Source organism: Schistocerca gregaria, chromosome 7 (genome assembly GCF_023897955.1).
Source record: "Schistocerca gregaria isolate iqSchGreg1 chromosome 7, iqSchGreg1.2, whole genome shotgun sequence".
Classification (NCBI taxonomy): Eukaryota; Metazoa; Arthropoda; class Insecta; order Orthoptera; family Acrididae; genus Schistocerca; species Schistocerca gregaria.
The window spans coordinates 322,876,968-322,899,471 of NC_064926.1; the positions used below are offsets into that span (position 1 = coordinate 322,876,968).

A 22,504-nucleotide genomic window follows, 5' to 3' on the forward strand; every position below is an offset into this window, starting at 1 on the left:
TGTGGTTTCCCATATAACTGCGATTTCAGTCCAGAGATGCCGAGATACATCCCGATTATGATATTTTTCATCCTCAGGGCGCCAGAAACACCTTTTTTCTTGGACTAAACTTATCAGTTGTCACGGTCCATATTTCGTGTGTGAAAACGTAGACCGATTCCACCAAAGAAAACAAACTGACCTGAATTCGGTCATCCTAAATCTGTACGTTCGAGTGACGTGACTGTGACCGTGCACGTAGTCGGGTGCTCCTTTGAAGAGATCGGCCGGATTCGGCCACTGTCGGTCGTCGGTGCTACTGTAACCTCAGCATAAGTTGACCATCTCATACTCTCTCCTGAATCGTTTAAAATATCGTAATTCTGTTTTGATCCAAACGAATACTGAAAAAGTCTCCGTTAAATGAGGTTTAGACTCTTCTTTTCAGAGCTATATTGAGCTGTATTAATATTCAGAGAGATGGGTATTAACTTCGCTTTCTCAAATGTAACTGTTCTTGGAGATGTGGTACATCTACAAAACTGAATGAAAGGCTGTTCGTTTTGCGCCACACGCGTTTCTCTTCTTTTTATTTATGAAGCGTTTTCAGTGGCCTCGAATACACTGACACAAAAATTGCAACACTTTCAATGATAAGGTCATTTTATTGATAACTAATGTGACTGATAGTTCATCATTGTAGGCGTATATGACAATAAATTCTGAGTGAATGAAACACGTGTCACAATAAAAGGTGCCTAAACAGTCGCATCAATACACAGGCGTGTATTCTCGCATTTCGAATGGCTTCCTGCGATAAATTGTCCCAAGCATCTTGTACGTCTTGTTGTTATTCGGCAATATTTTTTGCGGCTCTGAAGGAGAAGTAAGTTCCCGTTGCCCCATATTCCACAACTGGCGACAAATCTGGAGATCTTGCCGGCAAGGGCAGTTGTCGTACATCACGAAGAGAAAGTTGCACCATAGCAGCCGTTTGTGAACGTGCAGTGTCATACTGGAAAAAGCGCGTTGCCTTCCTGTCGAAGAATTGGCAGCAGCACGAGGATAACAATGTAGTTGTTACTGTACACCGTAGAAACATCGAAGTGGACGGTGAGCGCGAGTTGTAGCTGCTGCCACCCTCCTCCCCCCCCCCCTCCCCCACCATACACCTATGAAACCTGGGGGTGGGACCTGTGTCTCGTGGGCGAATTCACCCCGGAACAGGCCACTCACCAGCTCTTCGCCGAACACTTGTACTTCCATCGGTCGCCTACAGATAGAACGTAGTCTCATCACTGAAGACAACAGGATGCCATTTCAGTCTCCATTGTGCCGTGCGTGGAGGTGTCGTGATGTCAGTGGTAGCCTCCTCAGGGGCCCAAGTGACCTTAATCCTGCTTAAAGTAGATGGTTCCCGGTGTCACAGTAAGTGTATAAATGTACCCGGATTTCATCCCTTAATAATGTTCGATCGACCACCGCATCTTGCAGAATGCGTCGATGTTGACGTGCGTCTTCACTACGCCGATGTCCAGAACCCCGTACCTCATCTACGTCTGCAGGAATGTTCCACAGGCCACTGCAGGAAGCACCGACATACGGCAGATACATTGCGCCAAAAATATGCATAAATCCCTCTAAACGTCCATCCAGCTTGCCGCAGGCCCACAATGCGACACCTTTGTTCAACAGGAGTACATACTCGTCCGTGGGACATGACTGTATCGCAGAATGAATGTCGCGAACACTGTTACTGCCTGTAGATGTTACTGCCTGCAGAGAGAAAACTGGTGGCACACAGACACGCCGCCTAAGCGCCATCTGATCGCCGATGACCGTGTCAAATGAATCGCTAACACTGGAACTCTCAGTATGTACATAATATACTTGGTGCCATTGAACACGGTCCTTGAGGTTGTCGCATTTTCTTCCGGAGTGTACATGTTAGTTTTATGTATATAATAAATGCATAATGCAATGGTTCCAGAAGAATTACTGTTATTTGTTCGTGGGGCGCATGTTTCGTAAGGTTAAACTACTATTTAGTTCTGTTTACGATTTGATATTAATGTTACATATGTCTCGCTCTGCAGTTGCAGGTAGTTGGTCTGCGGTAGACCAGGATGAACGATTTTCAGTATTTTCTAACACAATGAAATCGAACACTTCACCTTCGCTCCCTGTTGATTGTGTTTGTTAACTATATGTAGTACTGGGAACTGTTCCCACGTGTTTTTCTTTCGTCTCTTATTTGCTTTGTGGTATTTGTATCTAGTTTGATATTCGTTTGTTTCTTACGTGTGTGCGTGTATGGTGGAGCCTGCTCTGTGGGATCATAAGTTACCATTTAGTCTTTTTCAACATCTCCGCTTGCGTGTTCGCTGTATCTAAATTGGAGTCTTTGTCGTGACAGAATGTCCGTTTGCAGCAGCGAGGTGTAAGGAGGGGACCTTCAACGTACGTACACTTTTCTTTCTTTCCTAGCGTTTATCCCGACTGTTATGGTTAACCAGATTTGGCGTGTTAATTTTAAGAGGTGGCCAGATGCCCTTCCTGTCGCCTCCCCCTACCGCCCGCCGCCCCCCCCCCCCACCCCTCCGGGACGGAATGTGTGTACCCAACTGTCTGTGTCAAGTGGAAACCATGGATAGTGCGAACGTGTTTCAAACGTTCACACGTACGTACACTATCTGCTCAAAAGTGTCCGGACAGCCCCAAAAACATACTTTTTCGATATAAGGTACATTACGCTGCCACCTACTGCCAGGTACTCCATATCAGCGACCTCAGTAGTCATTAGACATCGTAAGAGAGCAGAATGAGCCGGCCGCGGTGGTGTCGCGGTTCTATGCGCTCAGTCGGAGCCGCGCGATTGCTACGGTCGCAGGTTCGAATCCTGCCTCGGGCATGGATGTGTGTGATGTCCTTAGGTTAGTTAGGTTTAAGTAATTCTAGTTTCTAGGGAACTGATGACCACAGATGTTAAGTCCCATAGTGCTCAGTGCCATTTGAACCATTTGAGAGCAGAATGGGACGCTCCGCGCTGACGGACTTCGAGCGTGGTCAAGTGATTGGGTGTCACTTGTGTCATACATCTGTATGCGAGATTTCCACACTCCTAAACATCCCTAGCTCCACTGTTTCCAATGTGATAGTGAAGTGGAAACGTGAAGGGACACGTACAGCATAAAAGCGTACAGGCCTACCTTGTCTGCTGACACTACGTTTTATTTATGAAGTTCAAGTACAAAAATTCAGCAGCAGTTTTTCGTTACCGTAGTAGAGCTGTAGCCAACAGAAATAACTTCCATTAAATTTTAGAACTCCAGAGGGAAGCAGAGCTTGGCACAAAAAATCTTACCCTATCCACTAACGCATGTTTGACTTTCAGCATGGTTGGAAACCTAGATCAAATCTAGGAACATGAAACACAGTAGCAAGAACACAACCGCGCTGAACAAGCGTTTCCTGAAAAAGTTGTTCTTAGAACGTTCATCCATTACCACTCTCACTCCCTTGAAGGGAATAACATTTCAGAGAAGAAGCAGAGGCGACAAAAGACCACGTTTTACGAGCTCTCTCTACAGCACTCATTTTCAAAGATCCGATACCACCACAGACGAAATTAAAGCGCCCTTCGAACTACCGAACAGAATCTTTATCACATCTGCCGATAAGGAAAACGGCACTGTAGCCATGGATGTGGTAACGCAGAATAGTAAGATGCTTGAACTATTGTCAGTTACTGTGTGCTCCTAGCTAAATGTCCACCGTACCACCAGCGTTGCACGTCTGTAATTCTGTTGTCGTTATTGTTATGGTAACTACGTTGATCATTTTGTATAACCGTCTGACGTTCTGAGAAACCCTCTTACAGTCACTTTGACATTACTTTCCGATAAAAGCAGTTTTTTTCGATCCTTAAAGCTAACTGAGGATGTTAATAGGGGATGATGACTGGAAGTCGTATTTACTTGCACATGACCTTCAGTAATTACCACTTTCACAGTGAGACATGGATGGCGAAGTGCAAGGTAACACTAGGTAGCCCTGGACTGCATCTCCTCAGAGCAGTAGTTCGTAACTGTTTAGCCTCTTGTTGACACATATTTGCCAACACAAGCTTGTGTGCGAAGTGCTGACTACATTGACAGAGATGTTAAGTGAAATGCGGTATGAAAGCATGACTCGGCTAATATGAGGGGACTGAGTGCACAGGATAAGTGTCGTTCTATATAAAGGAAGTTATAATGATAGATGAATAGCTGGAAAGGTTCCACAATAACAAGTGGTGTTTTAGTGTATAACGTTGAATACTAGATCGCTATATTGATCAAAAGTAGCCGTACACATATCAGAGTACATTAATATGGGTGTTTCTGCTCTTCCCCCTTATGACAGATTGAATGCTGGGGACACTTTCTGTGAGGTATCTGTTTGTCGGTGGAAGAATGGCAGACCATTCTTCCTCAAGAGCCGAAACCAGAGAAGGTAGTAATGTTGGACTATGGGGTCTTTAGTGCAGTCAACGTTACACGTCATCCCAAAGGTGTTCCAAAAGGGTGTGATTTAGATATTTTGGAAGATTTACAAATTTTTATACACCAGTCTCGTGACCCATTTTCAGTGTTGAGTGAGTAACTGATTTTTGGATGTGCTTGCTCCACTTTCCTTCATTCTACCTAAATTTTGTGCTATCCTTTTTGCCCTATGTTATTTTAGGCAGATGTATTATTCATGAGCACACTTTTTCATACATTTCTTTCTTGCGCTTTTGAGTCCCTGACAGCTTTGTATTTAATTTACTTATTACTTTTTCACGCTATGCACAGTATTTCACTTTTCACTTACTTTAACGTTCTAACTTGTACGATCTCCCTCACACTGTCCTATGTATGTCACATTTTTATGTTTAATTGTGCGAAAGTAGGAGTTTCTTACGTTCTGCATTTATTGTGTTTTCTGGAGGGTTTCAGTACCTGACATCGTTTAGATGTAACATTTTTGCTTATTTATTATATTTTGTTGTGTTAACGCTTACACATTTCGAAAGCATTATTACGCCCTCCATACTGCTTTGTATTCCTGGGGCTTTGTTACATTGTTTCATGTATTTCACCTTTCTCTTGATTTATTTTAGAGTCTTTCCATTACCTGGTCCTGCGAGTGCATGTATTTGTGTTTTTAGCTGCGACTGTCTTTTTCTTGTCTTCTTCTTTTACGTTGGAATTTCATATATTTTATTGTACATCATCATGTGGTATGGTTCACACTTTTTGTCAACACGTCATTTGTGCATAATTTTAATTTTTTGTAATAGGTCTATATACTTTACGCATATTATTTTACTTATCAGTTCTACTGCTTTACTTACTTGCTTTGTATAACTTTCTCAAAGTTATGTTCTACAGTTTTTATGTAAATAAATTTAAATTTTTCATTCCGTTTTCACCGCCATGCGGGACCACCTATGTACGCTTTACCGCCCTCTGGTGGGGTAAATTGTTTACTTAGAAAGCATTATGTAGCTTTGATGTTAGTCTGTCATGAGAGCTGTGTCAGTTACAAAGTGCCTTTATGCTTTTGAATACCTAGATTATCATGATGTGTGTTTCAATATGACGAAACTTTGCAATGTTTGTTCTCCTTTCATGTTGCTCTGTATACCTTTGCATATTTTTGTATTTTGGTTTCCAGACTGTCTGGTCATGGGTATCTCTCGAAAGGAGTCAAATAAAGTCATTGGTTTTTTAACTAGTGGCATTTCAATTAGGGACCAATTCAACAATTTTGCAGCACTCATGTTGATTTGCAGTATAGTCGCGTTTTCCCTGCGTGACTTTGTGTCACACTTACAATGTTCCGTTGGGTCAAGTCGGGATTGAGCAGGCAGTTCCATTTCGTGACCGTTCTTGTCCATAGATCATTGCTTCACAGATGCTGCTTTATGACAGCTATGCCAAGCCGATAGAAACAGTTATCGCCTGCGGACTCTTCCGCTATTGTATGTAGTACACACTGCTGTAAAATTTGTTTATATCCTTCCGCATTTGCATTTTCTTAAGCTCAATGAGCGGACCACAGCCTAACCACAGGAAACGCCTCACTCCATCACGCCGTCGTTTGTCACTACAAATCACTCGTGTCCAGTCATTCAATGTCCAGTGACGTCACCCCTTACACCACCGCAAGGGTCACTCAGCAATGAGTACGGAAATATATGGCTTAGAAGGAGCTGTACGCCCATTGTATCCCATTCTTTTTAACCCCCTATGTACAGGCAATGTGCTGGCTGGACTGCTGGTAGCTCTTTGGAACTCACTATTGAGTCTTCCAGCTGATTTCATGGGATTTTTATAACCACGTTTCATAATGCTGGACGGTCTCGGCGTGTCAGTGTACAAGGCGTGCCTGGTCTTGGTTTAGTTGTGATTCTCCCATCGCCTTCCCACAGCAGTCGACTTGGACAGTTTTAGTAGAGTTGAAATGTCAATTTGTTACTCAGGTAACATCTAATGACAAGTTCATGTTCGAAGTCACTGAGGTCTCCTGTGCAACCCATTCTATTCTTAGAGTCTTCCTTCTGAAAAAATAATACTTCCCGCCTCCTTTTATAAGGCGCGTTCAAAAAGAAAAGAGCCGGAGTCATAATTACAAAAACCAGTAACTGTATGTTAGAAGTAGTGACCCTGGCTGTTGAGACACTTGTCCCACTGTGACACAAGGTGGTGGTGAATGGCTGTCTCATAAAATTTCCGGGGTTGTGATGTTAACCAGTTCCACACGTACAGCTGGACGTCATCGGCTGAGGTGAATCGTTTTCCCCTCAGAGCCTTTTTAGGGGGCCCAAAAATTCTGATTCATACCCTGCAGCACAGGACAATAGTGAATGCCCAGCGCTACTCACAAACCTTGACCACCCTTCTCCAAGCGATCAAATCAAAACGACCAGGCAATTTCACCCGTGGGGTCGTTCTGCTCCACAACAATGTTAAGCCTCCTACGGCCAACACAGTCGCTGCACTCTGCAGAAGTACCTGTACTCGGGCACGGTTCTGGGGGGAGGAGGGGAGAGTGTTAAATAACTTTCTTTGCTAGGTCATTTCAGAGAGAGAGCCTTCTTTTATTCGTAGATTTCTTTCTCTTTCTTATAGCCTCTTCAGGTGATTTTATTATAATATTGCTAATTTCTTTCAATCCTTCATTTATGTTTACGTTTGCTTTTTAATCTTTTAACATTCGATTTATTTCCCATTGATATAAATGTCTCAATATGGAATCTTACGGAATGACTATTCTGAAGCCTTCCTCTGCCGGTGTACATGTTTTAAAGTCTCTACTGTGCTGTGGTAATTTTATTTTGCTAGAGGTGTTCAAAAGAAAAGTTACGAATGGACCCTGTGGACATAATTGAAGTCTTTATTGAAAGGTAATCATCAGACACCTTGTGGCTGTGACGGAAACCAGTCCTCTAGTGTGTTCTCCAGTTCGTTGTTCGAGGTGAAGCACTGCCCTTTGAATTTTTATTTTTTATTTACTTTTTTATTTTTTTATTTTTATTTATTTATTTATTTTTCTTGTGTACCAAACACAAGGAAGTCGCAGGGCGACATGTTCGGGCTTTAGGGCGGATGCTCAAGCTGTTCCCACTTTAACCTCGTGTGACCTTGGATGCGATTCACCCTTTCCGTGAGTAGCCCAAATCTCTCGCTCTAGATGGACATGCGTAGGATACAGAGCGTCTCACAATACTCGCCATTATTAGTGGTTTTATCCGTGATCGAGAAATGCGTATCGAATACGTATCGGACCTCGGGCGTATAAAAAGGGGCTGAGCATCACCTCGCTTGCTGATGCCCAGCTCTGAATCTTTTAGGAGGAGTTGACACATGCACACAACCATGCCGGACACTATATTCGCATTTTAGCTCTCTCGCTAGTTATCCCAAAGGGGCATACGCAAATTTCAACCGGTTTGATGGTAACAACGTTTCGTGCATTTCCAATTGAACGCTCATAGACATCACCAGGTAGTGCTCCCAATGTATGTCGTACCGTATTTGTACTCCAATATCTTGTACTAAAGGTGTGGTTTTGTAATTTAGGAGGCTAGAGTCACAGACTGACCTGAAATTCCCTGGCAAATTAAAACTTTGCGCCGGGCGCGGATTCGAACCCGAGATCTTAGCCTTTCGTGGGCATGTGATCTACTGACCTTTCCGAGCACAGTACGCCCTCGCCGTCACAGATTCACTTCTGGCAGTCCCTGATTTCAGTGGACATTCCGATGCAGATTGGAAATGGAATGACTGAGCTGCCCCCCCCCCCCCCCCCTTCCATGTCAAGTTCATTTACCGATATTTTTATGACGATAAAACAATTTTTTTACCCTCAGATAATTAAACATTGCGAGATCTCTTAGCTGTTCACCATACCAATTATTTTACTTTTCTCCATTAATTCCAACTATCCTTTTGAAGGCGTATTTGCTGCCCTAGCGTTAAAATAATAAATAATGTTGGCGAAAAGCACAACAAGAGGTTAGCAATTAAGCTGTTTTAAAAACGGGGGAATGCAAAAATGGGACGAATATCGGTAAATATGATGTACATGTAGGGACAAACATTGTAATTTCAGAAAAAATGGATGATTTATCCAAGAGAAAGAGCTTCACAAATTGAGCAAGTCAGTACCTCAATGATCCATCTCTAGTCCTCATGCAAGAATTTATTCCGCTTCGCATTGATTGATTGTAGTATTGGATGTTCTCCTGTGCGATAACGTATCAAATTCTGTACAACTGGCGCATTAGATCGTCAAAATCCCGAGCCTGTTGGAGGGCTCTGCCCATAATGCTTCAAAAGTTCTCAATCTGTGAGAGACCTGGTGACCTTGCTGGCCAAGATAGGGTTTGGCAAACATGAACACATGCAGTAGAAACTCACGCCATGTGCAGGCGGGCATTATCTTGGTGAAATGTGAGCCCAGGGTGGCTTGCCATGAAGGGCAAGAATGTCGTAAAGGTTCCGTTGTGCGGTAAGCGTGCTACGGATGACATCCAAATTGGTCCTGCTATGAAATGAAATGGCACTCAGATCGCCACTCCTGATTGTCGGGTCGTATAACACTCGTCTAGCAGATGACAGTCAGATTGATATACCACCACTGTCTGGGTCGTTTTCAGACACGTATTCTGCCTGGAGTCTCATTGACTGGAGAAGAATTGTCTTCAGTGATGAGTCCCACTTCGAACTGAATCCAGTTGACCAGCGAAGAAGTGCCTGAAGATACCCGAGACAGTGGTGGGATACCAACCTGAGTGACATTCACCATATGACGAGACAACCAGAAGTGATGGTCTCGGATTAATTTCCCTTTACAGCAGGACCTTTTGATTGTCACAGCGGTGGGTCGATGATATTCTGCGCCCTTCTGTGCCCTTCGTGACAAGTCATCCTGGAATTGCATTTCAGAATGTTAATGCCCGTCTGCACATGACGAGAGTCTCTACTGCTTGTCAAAGCCTACGTTGGCTAGCAAGGTCCCTGGATCTCTACCAAACTGGGAACGTTTGGGTCTTCCAACTAGCCAGGGATTCTGACGCTCTAACGCGTCAGTTGGACAGCAGTTGGCACGATATCCCACAGAAGGACATCGAAAAATACTGTCAATCAATGCCAAGTCAAATAACTACTTGCTTAAGGACTAGAGATGGGCCAATGCCTTATTGACTGCTCTGTTGAACAAATCAACCATTTTTTGTGAAATGGTGGTCATTCGCTTGTCTGCACATTCGTCTTCCGTCCCATTAGGATAACTACTCTGTGGTGCGTCCTTTTCTTTGCCTTAGAGTTTATTTCTTTCATAATGGACTGCTATTGACGTACATCACTGATTAATAATGTAGAAACAAAATAATATTACACCTCGGCTGAATTATGACAAGAGCAAAACACATATCTGGATCGTCTTCTATCAAACATGGGACCCGAAGGTTCCTTTGTTGCTACTCTTTACTTCACTATGCTGAAGAGTCCAAGGAGACGCCGTGTCTTACCTATAATGGGCAGCGGCTTGGGCCCCGGCACCTCGCTGTAGGGGCGAGGGCGGTGCAGGGCAGCGCTGGCGTGTGGACACTCTGCAGGGGCTGTGGCGGCGGTGACTGGGGGCGGCGGAGGTGGCGGTGGGGGCGGCGGGGGCGGAGTGGACAGCTGGCGGCACCAGGTGGCGCGCGCGGCGCTCCAGCTGCGACAAGCCATCTCTGCAGGCTACGCGACTGCGTCCTGCTGGAAGCACAACACACGTTATTGCTGAATCCGGCAATCTCCACAGTAACATTCTAGTTAGATCCAGTGCTGCACTTCTTATTAATAATCTCTCTTCCTCATCCGTCTGATTATCTGAGTGCGTTCAACGTCGCTACGGGACTGCGGGAGACAAGCCTGATCCAGATAGAATCTTCTTTGGGAACGAGGGCTGGTGGGCCGGCCATCCTGTACGTGGATTTTAGGTGGATTGAATACACGGCAAGTATCCAAATATATGCTATGCAAGCGTTTGTACATAGGATTAGTTCTGTACGCATGTAGAATGGGTACACAGATTCCGTCCTGTGACTGTGTGAGAGACTGATGACCGTAGCTGTTAGACTCTTCAAATCCTTAATCGGCAGCAACTGTAACTAATTTTCCTGAGGTATAAAGGTCGCAATACCACGTGTAACATTTGCGACGTGGTAGGAAGGAACTTTGGGTTTTACATTTACCTGCTTCATTACAGTCACAGTGGGAAATTTAATTCTGCAGGTAAAGGATGGCGAAAGAAGTTGGTCATATCCTTCTGAAGAATCTATCCTGTCATTTACATAAAACGGTTTAGGGAGACCTCTAAGTAAAATGATATTAAAATGGTTTCCAGGACACCGTTTTTATTTCTACACGCACATCCAAACATACCATTTAATCGCCACCAGTTAAACTAGCAACATCGGGTTCGAAACTGGTTGCACTGTGTAAATTATGATAAGAAGGAAGATTGGGTTTAACGTCCCGTCGACATCGATGTCATTAGAGGCGAAGCAGAAGCTCGGATCGTGTTAAGGATGGGGAAGGAAATCTGCCATGCCATTCAAAAGGACCATTTCGGAATTTCCCCGGAGTGGTTTAGGGAAATCACAGAAAACCTTAACCTGGATGGCCGGAAAAGGCTTGGAGCCGTCGACCTCCCGAATGAAAGTTCAGTGTGTTAACCACTGCGCCACCTCGCTCGTTACCTAAATTATAATCACCATAATAGTAATTTGAAAAGAAATCCTATTTCGGACTGCTCAGAAGAAACTGTAGCGAGTAACGGTGAAAGGATTCATCGCTAACAATACAACTGCAAATAGAACATTCATACAGTTCGTGACCAGCCATCTCACGAAACTAAACTGAGTGTGCTAGAGCTCAGTGAACGCGGCAAATTTCAGAGAGAAAAACAGAGAGAGGGAGAGAAAGAGAGAGAGATTGTGTACTTGAAATGCCCAGCTGCTTGAAGAGGTGCAGGCCAGGTGGCTGTGCATTCTTTCATCGACACTGCTCGCTTTTCCGCAAATTTCTTCGTAGGTGACAAATTACGTAAAAAAACAAAAACAAAAAAACCCTCAGTGAGCGTAGAAATGAAAAAAAGCTCGAATGTTTATTTTTTTGTTTCCTAAAATAGCCGTTAAATGAACTGAAGAAATGATGCACTTGGCTGTTCCTTTGAGTTGAAAATTTCATCAACATATACATCCAAAAATTTTGGGGCACGCTTGTTATTTACTGACTCTTGTTGATCAGCGATATTAATATATGATGAAAGTCCGTTAGAAAAAGTATATGTTGTAACCTATAGCAGCAAATTTATTTTTTCTATCGGCTACCGGTTTTAGTGGTCAGTACTGTACTCAAGCATCTTCTTACAGGCAGACGTCACCTTCGCTTCGTAAATAGGTAGCCAGCAGCAAAATAAATTGCGACTATAGGCTACACCCCACAACTTTTCAGTACTGTATTGGTCGCTGTTCCACCAACAGCACGTCGGGAATATGTAGTAAATAATTGTGCTGTAGAGAGCTGTATAAACACTTTTCCAAATTCATGGAGAGTCCATTTGCAGAGAGGCACTTACTAATAATTTGAAAAACATTTTAACAATTTCTTTTGCTGTAAGCATGTTCAGCGGAAGGTATTCACATACATATGGAATAAAATTAAACCAAAACTTGAACCCCATCGACTCCACTCTCGATTTACTAAAACTTTCTCCCCTTTCAGCATAGATTGAATTATTCGGCCCTGCTTCTTTGTTTTTGAAAATAAATCGGACAAAGTGTATGCAACACCACTAATTCCTCTAAATTTAAGCTCTTCTGAAAGACGGAGATGATTTGGTCATATCAAAAGAAACATCAAAACACCAGCCATTTAGTGAAAACTACTTATTTAAGTCTTGTAATGTTTGATGACCAAAAATGCAAGTGCCACTGTCAGTCCAGTAGCCTGGAGACTGGCGTGACGAACGTTTCCTAGGAGGCAAACAAACTTAACGATGTGCTGGGTGAGAGTGACGGGAGGCACAGTGTAGAGCAAGTTCCCTCGGCGTGCAGCGAGCACGAGCTCTACTTTCCAGGCACTCTTTCTCTTTTACTACCGCTCGATGTCTAATCTGCTATTGCAACGGAGTGAAAGTAGCTGCATTCTGCACATCAATGAATATGACCTGCGTGAACTGTACGTGCTTATTTAGAACAGATAAGAAGTCTTCGAAAATTAATGAAATATTGATCGAAAGGTGAGCTGCCGGTTCATAATGTCCAACGGGCACTATATTTCGGTGATCGGACATGTCGCCATCGTCAGATGCGCTGGCGGTCTGAGCTCCTGGGGCACGTGGCCGACTTATATCCCCTCTCCCAGCGAGCCGCTCCCTCCGGGGTCCGCGCCCGCGGCTGCGCGTCGGCGGTCGCGGAGACGCTGGCGTCAGCTGTGATGGCGTTGGTCTACGTGCTCTGTCCGCCCTGATGGCCAGATCGTTTTGTTTGTTGAAAGTCTTCTTAATTAAACTCTTTTGAAGCCTTCCTAAGATTACTGCCGCACTCTCGGTTTATGAGAACGTCCCTCGCGCGAATTTCTATGCTCTCTAACGACGCTGTCCCAGTCTTTGGAAGTCTGCATCAAGATCATAGTACGTTCGTATTCCATCGCTTGATTCTCGGACAAAGAGTTCTCTGCGATCGCTGACCTTTATGGGTATGTGAGTCAAGTGTGCCTCTGGTGTTCTCGGCAACGATCTTCGACGGTGCGCTCTTTCTGTCCAATATATATCTTTCCACAGTGACATCTTTACACATCTACACGGAATCTGGTGTACGCCGGCCTTCCGGAAATCTAGATCTTGGACGCTTATCAATAACGCTCGTGTTTTATTGTACGGGCAAAAGGCAGGTTTTACTCAGTGTTTCTTCAATACGCGTCCGATTTAATGAAATACTGTCAGCGTAATACTTACCGCCATGTAATTGTGACTTTTCAGCTGATCTTTTACAGAAAGTATAAAAGTCAATACGATATAAAGATAACAAGCCTGTCACGAACCCTAAAAACCAGGGAGCAAGGCCAAATATTTTCCTTTTTGCGTATAGTGGTCGAACACTTCCGGGCATTACACTATGGTGTCGGTGAACTAGACTGCATGATAACAGCATGTCCCTTTACATGTGACCATACGGATCACACACACCACACTTTATGTATCCAGGGTGCTCCACTGATACTGACCAGGCCAAATATCTCGCATAATAAGCATCAAACGAAAAAACTACAAGAACGAAACTCGTCTAGCTTGAAGGGGGAAACCAAGTGGCGCTATGGCTGGCCCGCCAGATGGCGCTGCCATAGGTCAAACGGATATCAACTGCGTTTTTTAAAATAGGAACCCCCATTTTATTACATATTCGTGTAGTGTGTAAAGAAATATGATTGCTTTAGTTGGACCACTTTTTTCGCTTTGTGATACATGACCGGTTACGATCAATGGACCACCCTGTATACTCGATAGCTTCAGTTCGTTCACTCTGATAGTTATCCCATACAATAGAGCAGTGTTCAAGTTTGGACCGTACATTTTTTTTTAATTTTTAGGATCCATACCTTAGTCCAGTCGATAAACACGGAACCCGTATAGGATCCCCTTCTTGTCTGTATGTCTTTTGTCTTTCTGTCCAATTGCTAGAACCCATTTGCTCTCAGGAACGACTAAACATATCACGTTGAAATTTCTGTCATTTACTAAGGTTTACGGTGGGTTGTCAGTCCAAAAATTTGAACCCTCTAACTTAATGCAATCAAAAGATGCGATAATTTATGTCCCATGTTTTGATACTTGGAAATTCACTCAACACCTAAAACGATGAAATTTGACAAGAAGCAAGGTTTCAAAATACAACTAAAGAAAAAATTCGGAAATTAATAATTTGTAATTATATAATCGTTTTGTCATTTGTTATATGACTATCTGTCTGTGCCTTCGTCTGTTAAGATGGCTTTGTCTCAGGGATAAGTAGAGGTATCAAGTTAAAATCTACGTCACATACTGAGGTCTGCGGTCCCTTGGCGGTGCAATAAATGTAAGCTTCTGAGTCAGTACAGTGAAAAGTTACGGCTATTTATGTCACATGTTTTGCTAATTGTAAACTCACTCATCAAAAGCCTTTGATCTGGAATCACGAAATTTGGCAAGAAGCCACGTTTAGTAGTGCAAATAAAGGAAATCTTTTGAAAATAGTTTATTTATAATTATATCACACAAAAATATTTCTTTAGTCGTTTGTTATACGACGTCAGACACAAAATTAATACATTCTCGGAAGTCTTGGCTTTCCCAGCACCGATACTTTGCCAGTATCAATGTGGATAACAGACGAAAATTGTCAAATATCTCGATTCCTGAGACTGATGGACGGTCTAAATACACAATTAAATTTTTATGGAAACCTAAGAGCGTGTGTCCTATTCGCACCTGGCTAATTTTGTTTGGTATGCAAACTGTTTGGTCCGCCTCTTTAGCACTTGGCACTTGGCACAACAGATATTGGCGTTCCTGTTACGCTCCACCCCTCACAGAGTTTCATCAGACACACTTTTTTCCCCCAAGAATATTATTTTCCGGTCCAAAAAAACCAATGCAGTGACATGGGTACGGGGAATGGTGGTGGGCTACGCCTATAACGAATCGGAAAAGGACAAAATGGATTTTTGGCATTTTCTCCTGGATGGACACACGAAGCTGCAACAGCATAAGAAATATGGGCAAGGCTTCGCTAATTACTTGCGACTTATATTTACCGACCTGACGGCGACATGGGGTGTGCCGGGTGACAGATGAGATAGACGAAGAAGCCGAGATAAACATCGATCACACTTACGGACCTTTAGTTCATTTCGAGAAGACGACCCAGTCTTACACCAACGTTTGGAGAACGAGTCGATAGATGGCTCTCTTGCTCTATCGAACGTCGGGTCGTGAGCAGGTGTCGCCACCGACACGAATTACATTTCATTGCTACAGGAGCATGTTTCTTTTGTATTTGTACTATCCGCAATATCTTCATGTCTTTCATTTGGACGTTTTCAGTTTTATTCACTTCTTTAATTAATTAATTTTCTAATTATCCACAAAAAATGGTTAGCGAACTTGCCAGTTATGCAGAGGACCCGTGTTCGATTCCCCATACTCCCAGTGACTTTTTTCCTTAGTGGGAAGACAGGACTGGGGTGCAGTCAGCCTCGTGAAGCCAACTGAGGAACAACTTGAGTGGGAAGGAGCGGCTCCAAGGCCAAAAAAGGCGTCAACGACCGCGAGTGCGAAGTGCTGACGCCACGCCCCATCAGTGGCAGAGGATGACACGGCGGTCGGTAGGTCCCGATTGGCCCATATGGGACTAATGGCGGAGCTCTGCTTTTGCTTTGCGATCTTTTCTGTAAGCTACCCACATTGCAAGACGAGCGCAATTCAGGAGAGAAACGTCGCGTCTGTGGACGAGTCCTAGATGCCCCGCGTGCATGAAATGAAAGGAGCTCCTCTTTTTTTTCGCCGACTCTGCTGCCGCCAGAAGAAGCCGCAAAGTGGCCGCGTTTCTCTCGTCCGCGACGCGCCGCCCGGCGTGCCGGCGCGCTCTGGCCACCTGCGCTTCCTTGTCGTGGCCGCGGGGTCATTAGGACCACGCCACTTTCTCCCGTTTTCGCTTAGCGTCGGAACGCGTTGTAAACACGTCCTATAAGCCTTCGGTTACGTGGTGGTCTGACAAATAAGTTGACAATACGTCATGCATAGAGTTGTAAAACTACTGTAGACTATAGTAGACTGTCATAAGTAAGTGTATACTACGGTAGTTTGCCTAGTTGCCTTGGTCAGTTAAGGTGGTTCCGGCGTTACTTGTACGTTAGGTGTGTTGCATACCTACCGGGCGTTACCTTACGACATCCCCTTAGAAACCAGAATCGATGAACAACCTGCAAACTGAATGAGGATATATAAAGACCCATGTAACATTCGGAGTATTTTTGTGCTAAATAGTCCCTCTTTTCAGTAATTTTTGGGTTTGCAGCCGGACCCCATCCACATTCTGCCACGATATTTCGGCCCAGAAATGTCCGGCCATCCTGAAGTGAGTTGAAGAAGTGCTGAAGAGACCTGATGCAGCCATGGTATTTGTACCGAATTCCACTCGCTCGAAACGTACTGGCGGTTTACGGCGCATTTCAGAAGTCACAGTTACCCTCCTGTCTACTACTTAAAAAAAAACAGTATTTACAGCAAAACTGAGATGTCAATTGTTAAAAACCATTCAGCAGCCAAGATCGCATAAAATATTTCTTTATTTAAGACGACCGGTTTCAACAGACTGTGCTGTCGTCTTCAGGTCTTAACATCTTTAATTGCAAAACATGTTCATTTTTCGAGGAACCTAATACACAAGATATCAAGTTGATAAAAACCAGCACATGATACAAGGTTTGTCACCATTAAAATAATCAAAAACATAAAGTACATGGTCTTTTGCACAAGGTGATTTATGTTTATTGAATATTTTAGCTGTTACAAAACTTTTATGATGTGCTTGTTTTTACCCACTTGATATTTTGTGCGTGAGTTTTAGCGTAAAAAGAACATGTTTTAAACAAAAGATTTAAAGACCTGAAGACGACAGCATTGTCTGTTGAAACAAGTTGTCTTGAATAAAGAAATTTTTTTATACGATCTTGGCTGCTGAATGATTTTTTACAATTAAAACAGATCGCACTTTCGTATTCTCAAAATGAGAAAAATCATTGATATTGTCAATGTTTAATGTAGGTTTTATTTGATATTTGTTTATCTGTAACCTGAATCAAAACGACGTGTATTAAAAATAATATATAATAATATATAACGATAGAAAACGCGATTTCCTCAAAAAAAGAAAATTTTTGTCTAAAGAAAGGAAACCAAAAACATATGTATCATCGCTTCAACATTTCGCTGAGATTATATAAAACATCCTCTTGTTGTTCATAAACAACTTTTGTGATTATTAATAAGAACAGGAAACTATTGCCTTTGATCATGATAAATAACAACAATAATTATACAGATTTTTTTATTTTTATGCTTGTAACGTGTACTTGCATCAAAAGTATTGCGTTGGTAACATAACAGCGCACAAGTTACGTCATCAACTAATTTTTATTACCTGTAAAGTGCAGTTCATATTTGGTGATACAATAAAATACACAAACGGACTAACAATGATCGATGAAGTTCTGACTGTGTGCAATACAAAAAAAAAGACCAAAAAAAAGACCAAAAAAAAAAGAAGTTGTCGGGTCCCAGTTTCTCTCATACATTCATTTATATTTCTTTCCCTACCAATGCTACCAATACTACCGGTATTTCTACAATTAACTACGCCATTAATGCACTCTACCAAAACTACCGAACCGTAGTTTTGGTAGAGCGCGTATCTAGTCATTCAGGTTGTCTAGATAGAGAGTACTCATATTTACCAGATTAAAACTATGTGCTGGACAGGGACCCGAAATTCATTTTTGCTCTGTTTTACCCTGCTGGAAACTTTCAGAACAGCACACACTCCACTGTAGAGTGGAAATTAATTCTAGTGCCATCCTCCACCCTCCTTTATTTTCTCTTCTTTTAATCCATTTAATTAAAAAAGGTATAATTTTTTCTTAAGGATGTTCTGAACGTAATATTTCAGTGGGATCTCTGCCTTCAACCTGATTTACATTTGTATGACAAAAAGCTCGTCTTCATCTTCAAGTGAATAGTGCAGAAGACTTTTTCAAAGAAATGAGTTTGTCTCCCTTGTTGAAGAGTGTCATTTAGCAATGTCTTATGACAATATCTGATATGAAACTAAGACGGTAAACCACATCTTCACCTACAACATTACACTGATGGTAGTAACCTTACCCACGCAGGATGTTCAGGGTATAAGCGCAAATATTTCTATTGATGACTGAGGACAGTGTATTAAACAACATTACATAAATATTTACTTCATTTGCAGACTAACAATTATAGCTGTAGTGAGTACTACAGTTTTAGGTTGGTTAGTACCTACAAGAAGTCATTGCATACGCAGGTCATTAACATGTATTTTTCCCTGGGCATCAGATAATTATTGATGATCGGCTGCATGGAAGAAAATCAGATAAAGGATTCTGACAGGCATAGTCCATTTCATAATACAACTACAACTGTACAGGAAACATCAGGCAGTAAGTGATGTAATGTGTTTGTGGGAAGACTGTTAAACACAGAGAGAAAACAACTAATACAGTGAACTACACTCCTGGAAATTGAAATAAGAACACCGTGAATTCATTGTCCCAGGAAGGGGAAACTTTATTGACACATTCCTGGGGTCAGATACATCACATGATCACACTGACAGAACCACAGGCACATAGACACAGGCAACAGAGCATGCACAATGTCGGCACTAGTACAGTGTATATCCACCTTTCGCAGCAATGCAGGCTGCTATTCTCCCATGGAGACGATTGTAGAGATGCTGGATGTAGTCCTGTGGAACGGCTTGCCATGCCATTTCCACCTGGCGCCTCAGTTGGACAGGCGTTCGTGCTGGACGTGCAGACCGCGTGAGACGACGCTTCATCCAGTCCCAAACATGCTCAATGGGGGACAGATCCGGAGATCTTGCTGGCCAGGGTAGTTGACTTACACCTTCTAGAGTACGTTGGGTGGCACGGAACACATGCGGACGTGCATTGTCCTGTTGGAACAGCAAGTTCCCTTGCCGGTCTAGGAATGGTAGAACGATGGATTTGATGACGGTTTGGATGTACCGTACACTATTCAGTGTCCCCTCGACGATCACCAGAGGTGTACGGCCAGTGTAGGAGATCGCTCCCCACACCATGATGCCGAATGTTGGCCCTGTGTGCCTCGGTCGTATGCAGTCCTGATTGTGGCGCTCACCTGCACGGCGCCAAACACGCATACGACCATCATTGGCACCAAGGCAGAAGCGACTCTCATCGCTGAAGACGACACGTCTCCATTCGTCCCTCCATTCACGCCTGTCGCGACACCACTGGAGGCAGGCTGCACGATGTTGAGGCGTGAGCGGAAGACGGCCTAACGGTGTGCGGGACCGTAGCCCAGCTTCATGGAGACGGTTGCGAATGGTCCTCGCCGATACCCCAGGAGCAACAGTGTCCATAATTTGCTGGGAAGTGGCGGTGCGGTCCCCTACGGCATTGCGTAGGATCCTACGGTCTTGGCGTGCATCCGTGCGTCACTGCGGTCCGGTCCCAGGTCGAAGGGCACGTGCATCTTCCGCCGACCACTGGCGACAACATCGATGTACTGTGGAGACCTCACGCCCCACGTGTTGAGCAATTCGGCGGTACGTCCACCCGGCCTCCCGCATGCCCTCTGTACGTCCTCGCTCAAAGTCCGTCAACTGCACATACGGTTCACGTCCACGCTGTCGCGGCATGCTACCAGTGTTAAAGACTGCGATGGAGCTCCGTATGCCACGGCAAACTGGCTGACACTGACGGCGGCGGTGCACAAATGCTGCGCAGCTAGCGCCATTCGACGGCCAACACCGCGGTTCCTGGTGTGTCCGCTGTGCCGTGCGTGTGATCATTGCTTGTACAGCCCTCTCGCAGTGTCCGGAGCAAGTATGGTGGGTCTGACACACCGGTGTCAATGTGTTCTTTTTTCCATTTCCAGGAGTGTAGATACACACGTTAATGTACCAATTATCACAATATCTGTGCTTATAGCTCTGACACTCCATATGATCACACTGGGCACATTATGATGCTGCCTTCAGCTATGTTATGTTGTTCATTAAGGGTATCACAGGTATGTACTTACTGAATGAACTCTGAATTTTTTTTTGTGCTCTAGGCTGTAATTTAAACTTTGTTTCACAACAGATTTTGCCTTTTTAAGAGGTTATCCAGTGATTATCTGTGTGGAGAAGTACACTATACTACAGCTAATTTATTTTTATATCATTGTTCCCATTTTGCAGCTAACTTGCTTTCACGCAAGTGGTAATATATTGTGTTACTACAGATAATGCCAAAATCGGAAGTGAAACAAAAAAGGGTATTAATTAAATTATAAGCCCTTGTGGAGAAAAACTCCGTATTTATCCAATTGTTGAAAATGACTATCTAGATATTACTGTTAAATCCACAGTGATATTTACAGGGATTTACATTGTGATAAAGCACATTGTCTATTTTAAATTGGTGCTGGACATATTTCTGAAACTTTCTGACCACTGCCAGCCAAAAAAGCCAGATGGTCAGATGTAAATAAATATTCTACACGTACACATAGTCAGCTGATATGTAATTGCTTAGAATTTCAGATTTCTGTGACCGAGCGTGCAGTGAATAGTGTCAGATGTTGACAGACTGGACTCGCATACGGGAGGACGACGGTACAATCCCGCGTCCGGCCATCCTGATTTAGGTTTTCAGTGATTTCCCTAATCGCTTCAGACAAATGCCGGGATGGTTCCTTTGACAGGGCACCGCCGATTTCCTTCCCTATCCTTCCCTAATACGATGAGACCGATGACCTCGCTGTTTAGTCTCTTCCCCCAAATCAACCCCCCTCAGATGTTGGACGAAAGGCACGTTGGTGCTGCGCAGTCATGTAAAACAGCGTTTGAAAGGGGCCTCTTTGTGGGTCTTCATTTGGCGGTGTGATCGAATCTAGATATTTGGGTCGTTCGGATGTGACAGTGGCCCAATGTTGTAGTTCATTGTAACGTGAGGGCAAGGCGTACTCGTCGATCCCGGTCGAACACGTCTGACCACCTTAAGGGAGGATCGCTGTATTGCGCTCCAAACAACATCGTAACACCTTCACATCTGCGTCTGCCATCCGAGAACAATGAACAGACTCCCTGTGACATACTGTTTCATCCCGCAACATTAATTAGAGACTAGTGGTCCTACACTGCCCCGGATGACTATCGACAGTGAGTATGGTGGTGACCTTTGGAGAGGCATCTTCCAATGATTTGCAGAGGCACAGCTGTGTTTCACCTGACGATAAGATGTGAGGAGCCATCGTGTGTGACCTCAGGTGACTGCTGGTACTAATTGAGGAAACTCTGAAGGCCTAACGCTACCTCTCGGACATCCTGAGAATTGTGGTGCCATTTTCAACAGGACAAAGCCCGTCCACGTATGTCAAGTGTTTCTAAGAAGTGGCTAGCAGTATTCCCTGATCTGTCCCCGAGAGAACACGTGCGCGACGAGCTCGGAAATCCATCTTAGTGTCAGTACTCAGGATATCAAGGACCAGCTACAATAGCTTTGTTTCAGTTTGCCTCAGTGACACCCCTCCTAACTGAATCACTGCATACATCCAGTCCAGAGGATACACCGTTTCCCCTTTAGGGTGTTTCACTTTTTTTAGGTGCTGCGTGTCAAATACCTTATTGTACAAAAAGTAAACTATAAAAAGGGGGGCGAAGAAGAATATATTCAATTCGAAATGATTCTTCACAACGAACTTCCCGTGAGAGTTAGTGTAGTGTGAGGCTATTGTTAACAGTTGACAGTTGCCTACAAGAATGCCGAGTATGCCCACCAGGTAAGACCCATGCAGCATCTTTCTGTATAGTGAATACTTTGAGTCTATTCAAGGAATTACCCCACAAAATAATTGTATATGACATCAGGGGATGGAAGTATGCAGAATGAATCAACTTTTTTATGCTTTCATTACCGGGATCAGCAATTACAAGTTGGCGTTGGTGTGTGCGACACCCATCGACAAAGTGCACACGTTAAGGGGGAATGTGACAAAATCCGAGGGCAGTCAGGTGTGTTCGCACGAGTCCGTAACTTTTGAGGACTGCTGAAGTATGTATAATAATGGCCCATATTTCAATAAGAATTTATGATTTGTCCCTAAGGGACCACTGGACATATAA

General features: G+C 43.7%; 1 protein-coding gene across 3 annotated transcripts in view; it reads right to left on the minus strand.

Annotated features, from left to right (window-relative positions):
* Positions 1-22,504, minus strand: part of LOC126281965 (probable cytochrome P450 301a1, mitochondrial) — a 135,239-nt gene that overhangs the window by 73,956 nt on the left and 38,779 nt on the right. For 2 of the 3 annotated variants that reach the window (XM_049981341.1, XM_049981339.1), the window contains exon 2: positions 10,040-10,268. In XM_049981341.1, coding sequence (XP_049837298.1) covers positions 10,040-10,241 — 202 coding nt within the window. In that variant the 5' untranslated portion in view covers positions 10,242-10,268. The remainder of the gene's footprint in view (positions 1-10,039; positions 10,269-22,504) is intronic. The other variant, XM_049981340.1, reaches the window with a different exon arrangement.